Source organism: Trifolium pratense, linkage group LG4 (assembly GCF_020283565.1).
Source record: "Trifolium pratense cultivar HEN17-A07 linkage group LG4, ARS_RC_1.1, whole genome shotgun sequence".
NCBI classification, from domain to species: Eukaryota; Viridiplantae; Streptophyta; class Magnoliopsida; order Fabales; family Fabaceae; genus Trifolium; species Trifolium pratense.
The window spans coordinates 5,660,497-5,673,450 of record NC_060062.1 but is presented as its reverse complement, the minus strand read 5'-3'; the positions used below and the strand labels follow the sequence as shown (position 1 = coordinate 5,673,450).

The window sequence follows — 12,954 nt, the reverse complement described above, 5'->3', positions numbered from 1 at the left end:
AAAATATAAAAATAAAAAAAATTACTTTTTATTTTCTTTACTAGTGCTTCGAAGACACTATAGTTAGCATGACTCCGGTTAAAAATATACGTGGACATTTTTTCTTCATGAGTTTCCTTTGGTCAATCTTCATTAAGTCTCCTTTACTGTGCACTATTTGAAATCTTGTTGGATTAATAAATATGGACATTAATAGAACTAATATGCTATTTGAAGTCTTCATAAGATTCAAAACCTCTTTGGTTGTCCATAAATAGCAAATAATATACTTTATGAAATCTAATAGCAAATAATTTTTTTTGTACTAATAGAACTAAAACAAAAACTTTAATTGTCAATATAAAAAAAAAATCTTAGCTCATTCTAATATACTTAATTCTAATTGGTGAACAAATATGCTCTAGTCCACACCACAAGAAAAGAAAGGGACTTTGGGGAAATAATGTTAGATCATTAGTATTTGGTAAGGAAGAACCAAATTCCTCTCATATGAATAAAATCTAAGGTCTATGTGTAAGAATTAAGACCTCGACAATAAACTACAACAACAAAGGCTATCTTAAATTAAGCTATCATTGGTGGCAAGCCATGTGTTCCCATCAAACCTTTTTTCTCCATCATAGTAAGAGGAGAACCTTTCAAAATGGGTCTAATATGAGAGGCAATATCGCATATGACCCACCATTTTGTTCTTTTATAATTCACAACTTATCTAATCCATCAATTGTGGATACCTACCTTATTATAAAATCTTGCACAACAAAATCTTTGCTTATTTTATGCAATCAAACACCTCTCGCCGCGTAATGTCTCTTTCCCTTTTGATTTTACACGGACCATTTCATAATTTATAACATTGGTCCACGATGAATCACTTATTTAGGTGGTTCATGTTAGCACCTGACTTAATTTTATATATATATTTTTAAAATGCGTGTTAATCATAGAATATAAAACAATAAAAAATAAAAATAAACATACTTGGTTAGGGGTGAATCAATTATTATTATTATACGTTACATCACATCTTATTTAATCTAATAATAATTTATTAAATTCAATGTTAAAAATAAATTTGTAATATAGTGAAAGACGTACTTATCTCACTTGTCTATTATACTATAGATAATCAATAATGAGTAAATAGAAGAAAAAGAATATAGTTAGTTATCATTCTATTTTCTAGCTAGTATTCCACCGAAGTCAACGTATATCTATCTATCTATCTTGCCTAATAGATGTATACTAGTGGTTCTTGACATAATAATGTGAGATTGGGATTTTGAGCTTGGAGAACCCTTTTGACTCTATCTATGATCCTTTGCAATAAGGAACTAATTAATATACAAAGATTAGTTTAGGGAATTAATAAAATCAGAGACTTTTTACAAAGTTATGGACCAATTTAAATAACTTAAAAGTGACTTATACTTCATGGTAAAATAATTTTTGTTGTCCTTACAAATTATTGGCTTAGGACCTGAGAGTGTGCTCCTCTTGAGGTCTGAGGTTCGATTCTCTCTAGCGCCAATTTGGATGGACTGATTTAGCTTCTTAAAAAAAAAATCCAAACAACTGAAACACATCACAGTAGTAGTGGGGATCATATGGTAGCAATCTTATGACTAATTATCGTGATCATGAGACACTTAAAATTGGCAACCAAATATGGGTGGGATTCACTATAATAATTTTTGTTGTTGACTTTAATAGTTGCAATCCAATTCCAAGTGTAAAGTTCCTAATGGTTAACCTTCAAAGGGAATATCAATACTATTGGTTCCCACAAAATGAGATATCTCATTTCGATTAAATTCTTTCTATACACGGAGTCAATAATTGAACTCATGTCCACATATTTAAGAAATTTAAGACTTTTACTACTTGAACTAATTCATTGTCAGTGATTTTAAATATAATATAATTATTTGGATTTTATTTCATAACTTTGGAGTTGTACATGTAGTTATTACTATCGGATTTGCACCTAAATATGTTGTCTTTTTTTGGTTTGATAAGTTGATATTACTATATTTGTAATTGATTATTTTTTGGTACGTTAACTTATATTGAGAATAAGATATCTTTGCTAACGGTAGGCTTAAATTTGTTTGACGCCAATGTAGTCAAAAGATGGGGCTGCCAAAGTTTTACTCTGACACTTGCCATGCATTTGCTGCCATTTGCATTTAGACCCCAACTTTTAAGATTTGGAAAATTTGACATCCTAAAAGTGAGTATTTCATGTGATAAAATAAATTTGAAACAACTAAAGTGATAAAATTTCTTTGTTGGTTTTAAAATGAATGAAGTTTATGATTTTTTACATAAATTAAGAAAATACGTGTTTTACTTCACTCGTTCTTTGAGAGGAGAATATAAATGAAAATGACTATGAATTTAAGTTTTTGACCAGCATCATCCTAAAATCCGTGTTTCTATTTTATTTTTTTTACTTTTGAACATAAGTTATCGCCTATTTTGAATGAACCTACTCCCTAGTCCTAGTCCTAGTCTCGAGTCTACTCCTGATCGTAATCCCGAGTTTGCTCATAGTCTTAGTCTTGAGACTTTTTCTATTCCTAAGTCTACTCTTAGTGCTATTTTGGTTCCTCCATTGTCTTCTGTTTTGGAGGAATCAACATCTCTGACACCAACTCTAGTGTATAAGAGAAAAAGCTAATTCGACCTGCTAACAACTTCAATTGCCTGAGTCTTCGAAGATAAGTACCGAAAATGATTCCACTATTAGTGGCAATCATATTTTTTATGCTTAATAGTGATCCCAATGTTTTACTCATTGCTTTGAAATAAGATAAAAGATTTTGTCATTTTGACAATCTAATTTAGTTCCTCATAAAAAGAAAACTCAAATTAATCTTGACACTTTTATACTAAACACAAATTAATCTTTTTATTATAACAAACCAATACATTATGTGAGAAAAGTACAAAAAAGGAGTACTTGTAGTTTATAAACATACATCTGGGATGGAATATGCCAAGAATAAACTCCCCACTTTCCAATTTTCTGAAAGATTCCTGTGTCACTTCATGTTAACTCATTAATGGCTTAAAATAAAGAATGAAACCTGAGAAGCACTTAATTACCATAGCCACTTTCCTAGGCAATTTGTTGTCCCTTGCTATGTGACAGGATTGAGGATTTATAATTCATGTAAATATTGTGTGGTCCTGAGTATTGATTAGGCTTCAAAGCATTGTATATTGTTTTGAACCTTTTATGCCCTATTGGCCTTTCTTACACCAATCAAGGTTTAGGTCTAAATGAAAATTATATTATCTATTTTGAAATAAAATGGTACATTGAAATGGCATTCACATTAACTGAGTTGAATTGTAACATTTTTACACTACTAAGGGAAACAATAAAATTTCACACACCTCTGCAGGTAGGTAGCCAAAACAATGGATCATGCAATGGTAAGCTGTAAACCACAAGTGAGTTCACATACATAATACACCTCTCAATCATATAATTCATCTCCTGAATATTGCACCTTTAGAAGTAGTCTAAAACCATAGTACATGAATGAAATATACTTTAACCATCTCATGAATTTTGGTATGTGCTGCAACAAAAACATGTGTTTTGTTAGTGTTTTGAAATCATCCTTAAGAACCGACCTCGAATTAGATTAGGCGGTTTAGTGGATCGGATATCGATAATGAAAACAAAAAAACATCCTTTAGAAAATGCATAAGCTTGAGTCTACAATGAACCATTTTTATTGGCGGTCTATTGAAAATAGTTTTAAACTCTAACGACAAATGTTGGTTGTCTAAAATAGAAGTTCACGATTCTCTTTTTTGTATCGTCTTAAATAATGCTATGAATAGTGTCAGTTTAATACAAACAATAGAAAACATGCTTTGTCTAACATGTCTTGCACAGGGCCGTATTTGAGCCCGGGCCTCCAAAAATCTGAGCCTAAAAAAAATATTCAACCATCATTCAAAATATTTATTAAGTATTTTTCTTGAGATAATAAAACATGAAACAACAAATGGCTTAGTGGCATGCGGATACATGTTAAAGTTACTCCATCATAGGGTTGTGGGTTCAACAACTACATGGTTGTGTTTTGTTTTTATAAATGGTCGAACATGGATATAAATATCGAGTCCAATAGAATCCACATCTCTCCATCTCTCTCACAATGAGTGGACGGAACTATCAGTACTCCATCTTTCTCACAATGAGTGAACCAGTTGAGTGATATGCATAATTTTAACGATTAATATATTTAATTATATAATTATAAAAATTGATATTTTGAAAATATGTATCGAGATAAATCCAACAACATTTTATATAATAATATTTATTTTTACATATTAATAAAAAAAGGTCATGTTAACATGTGCACCAAAGACACATGTTAAAGTATCTAAAAATAGAAATATGCATTTAATAACATAAAAGAATTTAATGTTTAAAAAGTATAATGCACAAGTTACAAGAGAATATTACTATATTTGTATTCTTAACATGTGTATTTGGTGCACATGTTAACATTTTTCATAAATATAATCAAAATAAGATGTGTGAATAGTGTTTAGTAGTCAACTGTTTCACTTAATTTCGGGCCGAAGGAGGGAGTATATGTTAAAATTAAAATCAATTCCGAGCAAATGAGATTGGAGGCGTTTGGCTCAATGCATGTAGTACAGCTAACAAGTTAATTATGTTCGGTGTGATCAAAATTACGGTACTTTTTAGGTTTTCATGTACAATGGTTACCAACATTCAACACCATTTTTTCACTTCTCAACACTCCACATTATTTTCTCTTTTTTCCACCTAATCATTCAACACATTCAATTTTTATCTTCTCCAATAGTTTTTTCATTCAACACTCTACCCACCACTTTCTCTACGCCACCACTTTTTATTTCATATTCTTATTTAAATTCAAATTTTTGTTTTTATGATTACATAAAATTACAATTATCGATTAAAATAATAAACACTTAACAATTTATTTTTTAATTTTTTGTAATAAAAACAAAATTTATTTAAATAATTGTTGGGATTTTGATAATTGTTGGAATAATTATAAGAATTTTGGTTGTTGAAATGATTATTGGGATCCATTTCACTAAAAAAATAAAACTTCAAAATAAACACTAATAGAAGGATAAGTAATAAGATTAAGATAGTGAAAAACTTGTTTGTTTTTTTTTTGTCCAAATCAAATGAACCAAATCTCTATTTATAGATAAAAAAAATCATGAATTTTGGTATAAAAATAAAAAAATAAAAAATTAATTTGCCATAAAATAATTGAGTACAAAGTATTAATCTGATAAAAATTCATACAACCAATCAAAACGCGCCACATGTCCCTCCTTTCAACATTCAATTATGTTAAATTTTTTCAACACCTCTCTCCTTCATATCATTCAATGAGGAGGGCTAGCAACACACTCTTTAACAAACACACTCTAACACACTTTTTTCTATTGGTTAAAATTTATATGGGTCCCATAAAAGTTATATGGATCCACATTTTTTTATGGGGCTCATGTGAATTTCAACCAATAAAAGAGAGTGTGTTGAAGTGTGTTGGTTAAAGAGTGTGTTGCTAGCATTATATTCATCATTCAATATATCTCTCTCCGATCATTCAACATACATTCAACACTCAAACTCAACACATTGTAAATGATCTTATTCAATATGCCTCTCCATTCTGTCACTCAATTTGCCTCTCCATTCTCTCATTCCCTTCGTCTCCCATATAGCTAGCAACCATAGCCAAACACCATTTTTCATTCTCCAACTCTCTCAACTTACTTCTTTCTTCAAAGCAGCGTTTCTATCATTACACTTCTTCTTAGCTTAGTTTTATTTAATTTTTGAAGTCAGATTTGTGCAATTAGTTTTGTTGAAGATGAAATTTCACTTGGTTTCTATGTGGATGGGTTCTGTTTCTTCTCTTCTTCACATCCGGGTTTTACTTTATTTCAAATCTGGTTTTAGTTTTTCTTTTGTTACTTTTGGACATGATGATAGAATAGAACTCGTGAGTTCATTTGGATTGTGGTTTTGGGCCCGGATCCTTCCGGACCCGCCCGATTGTCCACCCTTTCGCCCCACATTAAATGACCCGGTTATTACCTTGCTTCCAACGAAGTCGTTCTAAATCCAAAACGGGTAAGTTCACTATATATTTTTTTTTGCTCATTTTGCTCTTTTTTTTGTATGAACTTCATTTAATTAACTTGTTATTACGAAATGAGTCATCACCGTAACCGTTTAACAACTTTTTCTGGCTTTTCTTTTTTTCTTCTCGGCTTTCTTTCTTAAATGCCTATTTTGAGTCATTCATCCTCTTTGGGGAACCCTGAGAAGCAACATCACTATCGACAAATCTCTTAAGGGAATGAGCAGCTTCAGTTTCCACATTAGCAGCTTCATTTTCCATAGCTTCAGTTTCCACACCCACAACTTCAATTTTCACTTCCCCACAGCTTCAGTTTCCACACCCACAGCTTCAGTTTCCACTTCCCCACAGCTTCAATTTCGATACCTTCACCTTCAGGTTCATGGCAGCCTCAATACCGGATTCATCAAATAACTATATGTTTGATGAATCCGGTGTTGAGGCTGCCCATGAACCTGAAGGTGATGGTGTCGAAATTGAAGCTGTGGGGAAGTGGAAACTGAAGCTGTGGGTGTGGAAACCGAAGTTGTGGGGGGAAGTGGAAATTGAAGTTGTGGGTGTGGAAACTAAAGCTATGGAAGATGAAGTTGCTAATGTGGAAACTGAAGCTGCTCCTTCCCTTAAGAGATCTGTCGATTCAGGGTTCCCAAAGAGGATGAAGGACTCAAAATAGGCATCTAGGAAAGAATGTCACACCAGAGGTTGGAGAATGTCACACCAGAGGAAGCTTGGTCAGGAGTCAAACCATATGTGAAGCATCTAAGAGTGTTTGGTTCCTTGTGTTTCAGACACATTCCAGATCAAATGAGAAAGAAGCTGGATGACAAGGCTCAACCAGTTGTTATGGTTGGTTATCACTTCACTAGTTGATATAAGTTGTATGATCCAATTGGAAGGAAAATGATGTTAGGTAAGGATGTGAGATTTTATGAGGCTAGTAGTTGGAACTGGGAGGATAATTCATCAAGTCAGGGCAAGATAGTGTATTTCAATGACATTGAGCCATCAGTGCCAGAGGTAAATACAACTTAAGGAGGTGCATCTGGAAGGCCAACTAGAAATGTACAACCTCCACAAAGGTTGAATGACCGTGTGAAATTTCCAGATACAGCAGTGACTGATGAAGGTGAAATAATTCAACTAGCCATGCTAGCTGAATCTGAGCCAGTCAGTCTTGAACAAAATAAAATCAAATTATTTTATAAACTCCCCGCGTCCTTTCTTCATAGATGTAGCAATCCTCATTAACTGATGGTATCAAATCAATAGCAAATTTCACAGTAATGGTGTGGTTTAAACAAATTCATGGACATGTTTAAAATTGCCATCTCTAATTAAATAATGTTAAAGGTGTCAACAAACACCACATACACACATATATAGAAAGGGAGAGATTGAATTGTGATAATACAGATAAATTTGATCCCTATATAACTAGAATGTACTCGAGGAAAATAACAAACAGATACTATTTTGATATAAACAACAACGACAAACTGAGTAGTCATTCTTTGGTTCTGCTTAACAAAAGGTACAATACAAACAAGATTACATAAATGTAAAGGTGTTTTCTTCCTTACATATTCCACCTTATTCATATGGTATTTGGATATATGCTGCATCACAGACAAAAGGGATATCGGCATACATACCAACAAGGGCACACCTAATGCACTCTATGGTAGTAAAGAGAAAAATGAAAAATGCAGTAGTCCAGAAATGCATTCCAAGTTTACCCCAATAGAATGATTTTGGCATCCAACGGCTCACAATGCCTGTAACCTGCAGGGCTATCTCGATTAACATTCCTAATGCAACATGATATCTGAAGAAATGAGGCCATTCTTTTCTCCTCACAATTGTAAGATATGCAATCACAAAGTATGCTATGAGAGACCATCTAGGTAGGCTCCCAATTGACCTAAGAAAAGGGTATGTATAGTATTCGAAACTCTCGAGAAACGGGTGAAGATTGTATGCTGTCTGAGCATACATCCATACTTGATGGAAAGGTAAGAGGTAAGGGATGCATGATAATGTTCTCCACCACCATCTTGGTTTTTTTGTCATCGGAGGGTATCGATAGCCAGCAGCGCCATCCTTCATCGCTCGAGGGGACTTACAAGATTTGCGTAGACTAGGTAACACAGGGATAGTACGAAACAGAAGATTTTGACCCCCACTTAACAGCAGGCTCGACGTAGCAGACATGTCTGTGAATGCCATTCCTATCACAGAATGATTGATAAACAATTTAAGAAAATGAAAACAAAATTTTCAACGATGTCTATTGCCAAGATGGGACAGATTTAAGCACAGCAGTCAACATTTCCTGTAGTCACTACAGTCTCCCAATCAAAGTCATTGAATGGAGATCAGATGTATCACATTGTGACTTTGACAAATCATATATTAGGAATCTCGATGTCTGATCTCCATCAAGACTGAGATCATTGACTGCAGCGATCTATGTAACATCAACACTTCAATGAAGCGTCGGACACCGACACATGTAGTTACATTCAATATTATTTTCTCAAATTATTACCAGTGTCATGTTTACTGTCTCAAATTACCTTAGATTAGATTCATTCCCATTTAAGTGGAACTTGACTAACAAATTTCTAAACATTATATTTATACTCACAGTACCCGGATGCTAGTTTAAAAGTATCATATTTAGTAAAATTGCACGAAGGCCCTTTTTTACTAAACACCATACAAAAGTAAACAATCATCTCTAATGTTTTTAAATGTCATTGCAGATTATGGTAAAGAATAAACCCTCAATTTAGTCACTTAAAAGACAAATATCTCCCTCCATCTTACTTAGTCCATAAAATATATGAAAAAAAGGAGTAAATAGTCTCTAAAAGTATATCAAAATCCAACATATTAGTGTCTGACCTATTGTTAAAATACTAAGCACCAGTAGGAGAGTGAGTGATACTTGAGATTTACTCATATGTTCAATCTAGTCCGGGGAGCTAAATAATCCATACTATCATATAGATAATAATTACATACGAACCTACAAGACACTCACACATCTAACAGAGACAATAATTTGAGAAAATTGAAGTAATTGAATTGAATTAACTAAATGTGTCATGTTATTATGTTGGTGTCTGACACTCCGACACCGGACACGTCTTCGATCTATCTAAAGTGTCGATGCTACATAATTACATAGTTAATTGATGAAAAGGTAAAGGAAATAAGACATAATTGAATGAAATAATATACCTCTTGGTTTATTTTGTAAACTATGTCCCCAAAAACTTCGGACACTTGAGACAGCAACCTTAGCAGGCATTTGACAAGCGTAACATAAGACAGAACCTTGGGATAAGGTACCGCCATTTCCAATCATTGTTGATTAACTAGTTGAAGAAAATCCCAAAAAACAACTGCAACATTAACAATAATAATAATAATAAGCACCATTGAAAAATTAAATTTAACAGAAATAGGGTTGGCAGGCAAATTTGGTACTGACCTGTTCTGAATTGTTACTCCGATCAGATCATCAGAGAGTGAGAGTGAGGCACGGCGGCGAGATACGATTCAGAGAGAGAGAGAGAGAGATAGTGTCAAAGAGAGAAAGATAAGATACGGTGGCTCGCAGAGAAGAAGAAATTGATATTGGGCTCTAAAAAATGTATTGGGCCTGTAGAAGATTAAGATAAGGGGGGTATGTCTAGTTTTTAATTTTCAAATCGATTTTTTAACTTTGTAATAGATTACACTAATGTTCATGTAGTCTTCACATGACACAATATGTTTATGTGGTCGTTAGCCGGAAGAATCTATATGTGATTTGAAGGTTGTTAACAAATTTTCTCGAAATGCATAGAACTTGATGGATGCTTTTTAAAAGAATGTTATGGTGGTACGATACTTGTAGCTGTTGGTAGTGATTCAAATGATCAAATGTTGTCAGTAGCAATAACCGTTGTTGAAAGGTAATAGCCATAAAAATATTTTTTTAAACAGAGCATCATTAAAAGAGTAATAATGTAATCTTTTGGTGAAGTACAGTGTAATCTATTGCAAAGTTAAATGAACAATTTAATACTTAGAAATATTAAAAGGACCAATTTGGTATTTAAAAAACTAAAGACCAATTTGTTACTAAAGTTAATCTTAACTTTTATATATTAGTATAATCCAATTTAGTGTATGTTCATTTCTCTTCTCTCTAATTTTCAATTTTTCTCTACTCACAACTATTAATCTTATAATCACTTTTAAAATTGTTGATGGAAATTTTTGGTAACTAAAGTACTAAACCTACATATCATCCATTTCTCCTATTCATTTTTCTTTCTCTTCTTTCCCGACAAATTTTGAGACTCTACAGATACCTTCATTTCATCACACTTCACTTGATTCTATTCACCGTCCCATTTTTGTAGTGATCTACACGAAGCAGGTCAAAAAATGACAAGTCGATCGCAATCGACCCAACGCATCGGAAGCATTTTGTCACCACTATTTGTTATGATTAAGTGACAAATATATGATGTGGATATAATTGTGTTTAGATAATTAGATTACAACATATATATTAAAATAATTCACAAAACCCTAGAAGTGGAAAATCAGAGGTTTAATCTATATAAATATCATCACTAGTTCACTACAAGTCTTCAACACTAGTTTGAGTTTATGTTGTAACAGTTCAATAGGACCTCTCTAAACATGGACGATAACTCAATACATTATAAAAAGTAATTCTATATACATTTGTATCAACAATTTTAAAAGTGATTATAAGACAAATATATTAGAACGGCAAATATATGTACTAAACCTATCTTATATAAAAAGTAATTCTATATACATTGTCTTAAAAACGGCAAATATATTTAAAACAATTTGCAAGGAAAATTCTATATGACCCTAAGTCAGATTTCCTCAATCACTCAAAGAATATACATTGATACGTATCAATGGGGAAATAAATTCACGAGGCTAAGAGGCTTTCTTGGGAGGTGTCATGTTAAAAAGAAGGAACACGACTGCTTTGATGGTAATAATCTTGAACAAGGATAGAGTGAATATATAAACCAACAAACCTGAAAGGTGTAAAGTTCAGTTATTACAAAAATGGTCCAATTATGACACAAGTTTATAAATGAACAAATAATTTGAAACGAAATTTTTACGAGTTTGAAGAGTAAGAAAATCACCATTGCTTGTTCCCTGATTACTAAAATAATGGATAACCTACAGAAGAGTTTCCATGAAATCATGAGGGCATTTCTTGGGACATTATAAAACTTATGTAACAGATGCATGTGTTGTAGCTGTGAACTATAGTGAAGACAGAAAGTTATCAGTCTCAAATTACAATGCATAGCTGCTGGCGTCAAAATCACTAAAGTGAGATAGTGCATAGCAGGAATTTAGCTAATTTTGCTATGCATAAAAACATGGAAATGTCCATCAAAAAGATTTTTATAAGCAATTAGCAGTCATCGTGATTCGTGACTGTGAACAGCTGCAATTTGGGCCGCTGTAGTAAATAATACTACAGCCACCACATAAAATATCTCCACATGTTGAGAAAGAAAACTCATAGAGAGAGAGAAAAGAGAATTCATATAGACGAATCAATCTGAGTTATGCTACACCTACCCTTATGCTAACAATCCCTAAAATGAGTAGTAACAATAATATTAGGAAAGCTAACTGCATAATGGGAAGTAATGTGTAAACTTAACAACCTCCCTCATGCTTAGGCGCATATATGTCAAAGAGACCAATACATATCCAAATCCAAATAAGAGGTGTATTGAAGAATTCACTAAAAAAAATCAAGTTATTTCTTCATGTTTTCTAGATTTCTCGTTAAACCCAAATTTGTTATTGTTTCTGGAAAATCACCTTGCTCTGACAACCAACATGTTTTAATATAATTTGTATTCGACACTTTTGATTTTCTAACACCGAAGGTTGTAGACATTCTGAAAAAAGTTCAAAGGATCATACATAGTAATGTTGTGTCGCATATGTTTAATTTTTTTTATAGATGTAGTATTTTTCGTAAGTTGAGTTTTACTATATAAAAAGTTTAGCGAAATAACGTTTTATCCGTCTATCTTTAATTTGTTGTAAAGTCAAATTAGTTAAAAAATTCATGCTACATGTCATCCAAAATTTTATACTATTAAGTATACTAGTTTGCATGAATTAGTGTCAACTTATAAATTTATATCAGGTAATGACACGATGGTTTTCAGGTTCAATTTTTTTTCTAATGTCTTCAAGTTCAAATGACACGATAGTTTTGTTAAAAAGTATATAGTGCATCTTTTGAGTTGGACAAAAAAAAACTCAATTTTTCTTTCGAAAAAAGTTTTAATTAGAGCGGATAGTTTTGTAATATATTAAATATTTTATTAATTTTTTCCATGATTTTTACATATTTTCATTTTCCACATTTTATTTGTGTTCATTATGGATAGTTTCGACTCACTAAGTTTTATAATTGTTCAATTTTAGTCCCCAAATTTCAATTAACGTCTAAATTTACCTCGTTTTACATTTGTTAGGCTTCCGTCTATTCTTTTACAAATTTTTTTTGCTATGAAATTTTAAAATAAAAAAAATAAGGAAAATGCTAAACAGTGCCCCCGGGGCACTGTTTAAGGAAGCAAATATAGTAATATGACTTTAAACTTTGTGCAGTCAACGCCTCGAAAGTCTAAAAAGTATTATTTTCAATTTAAAAATTTCTTTTTTTGGTTTCCTTAAC

At 32.3% G+C, this 12,954-nt stretch overlaps 1 protein-coding gene across 3 annotated transcripts; it reads right to left on the bottom strand.

Annotated features, from left to right (window-relative positions):
- Positions 1 to 7,646: 7,646 nt before the first annotated feature.
- On the bottom strand, positions 7,647 to 9,845 carry LOC123921617 (protein TIC 20, chloroplastic). 3 transcript variants are annotated; one of them, XM_045974239.1, is made up of 3 exons: positions 9,691 to 9,845; positions 9,438 to 9,601; positions 7,647 to 8,419 (listed from the first exon to the last, which is right to left on the bottom strand). In XM_045974239.1, the coding sequence occupies exons 2-3, from the start codon at positions 9,562 to 9,564 to the stop codon at positions 7,782 to 7,784; spliced, it is 765 nt and encodes a 254-aa protein (XP_045830195.1). In that variant the 5' UTR covers positions 9,565 to 9,601; positions 9,691 to 9,845; the 3' UTR covers positions 7,647 to 7,781. The 3 variants fall into 3 exon arrangements, with proteins under 3 accessions (XP_045830195.1, XP_045830196.1, XP_045830197.1); XM_045974240.1 differs by having other exon boundaries at positions 9,438 to 9,590; positions 9,691 to 9,837; XM_045974241.1 differs by having other exon boundaries at positions 9,438 to 9,574; positions 9,691 to 9,810.
- Between the last annotated feature and the right edge of the window lie 3,109 nt (positions 9,846 to 12,954).

What these genes read in the sequence shown, in the direction of transcription:
- LOC123921617 (XM_045974239.1), bottom strand. Translation starts at nt 9,564, where the DNA reads ATGATTGGAAATGGCGGTACCTTATCCCAAGGTTCTGTCTTATGTTAC. An exon ending in TTTACAAAATAAACCAAGAG is followed by an intron (nt 8,420 to 9,437) that starts GTATATTATTTC and finishes ATTCTGTGATAG; the next exon opens with GAATGGCATTCACAGACATG.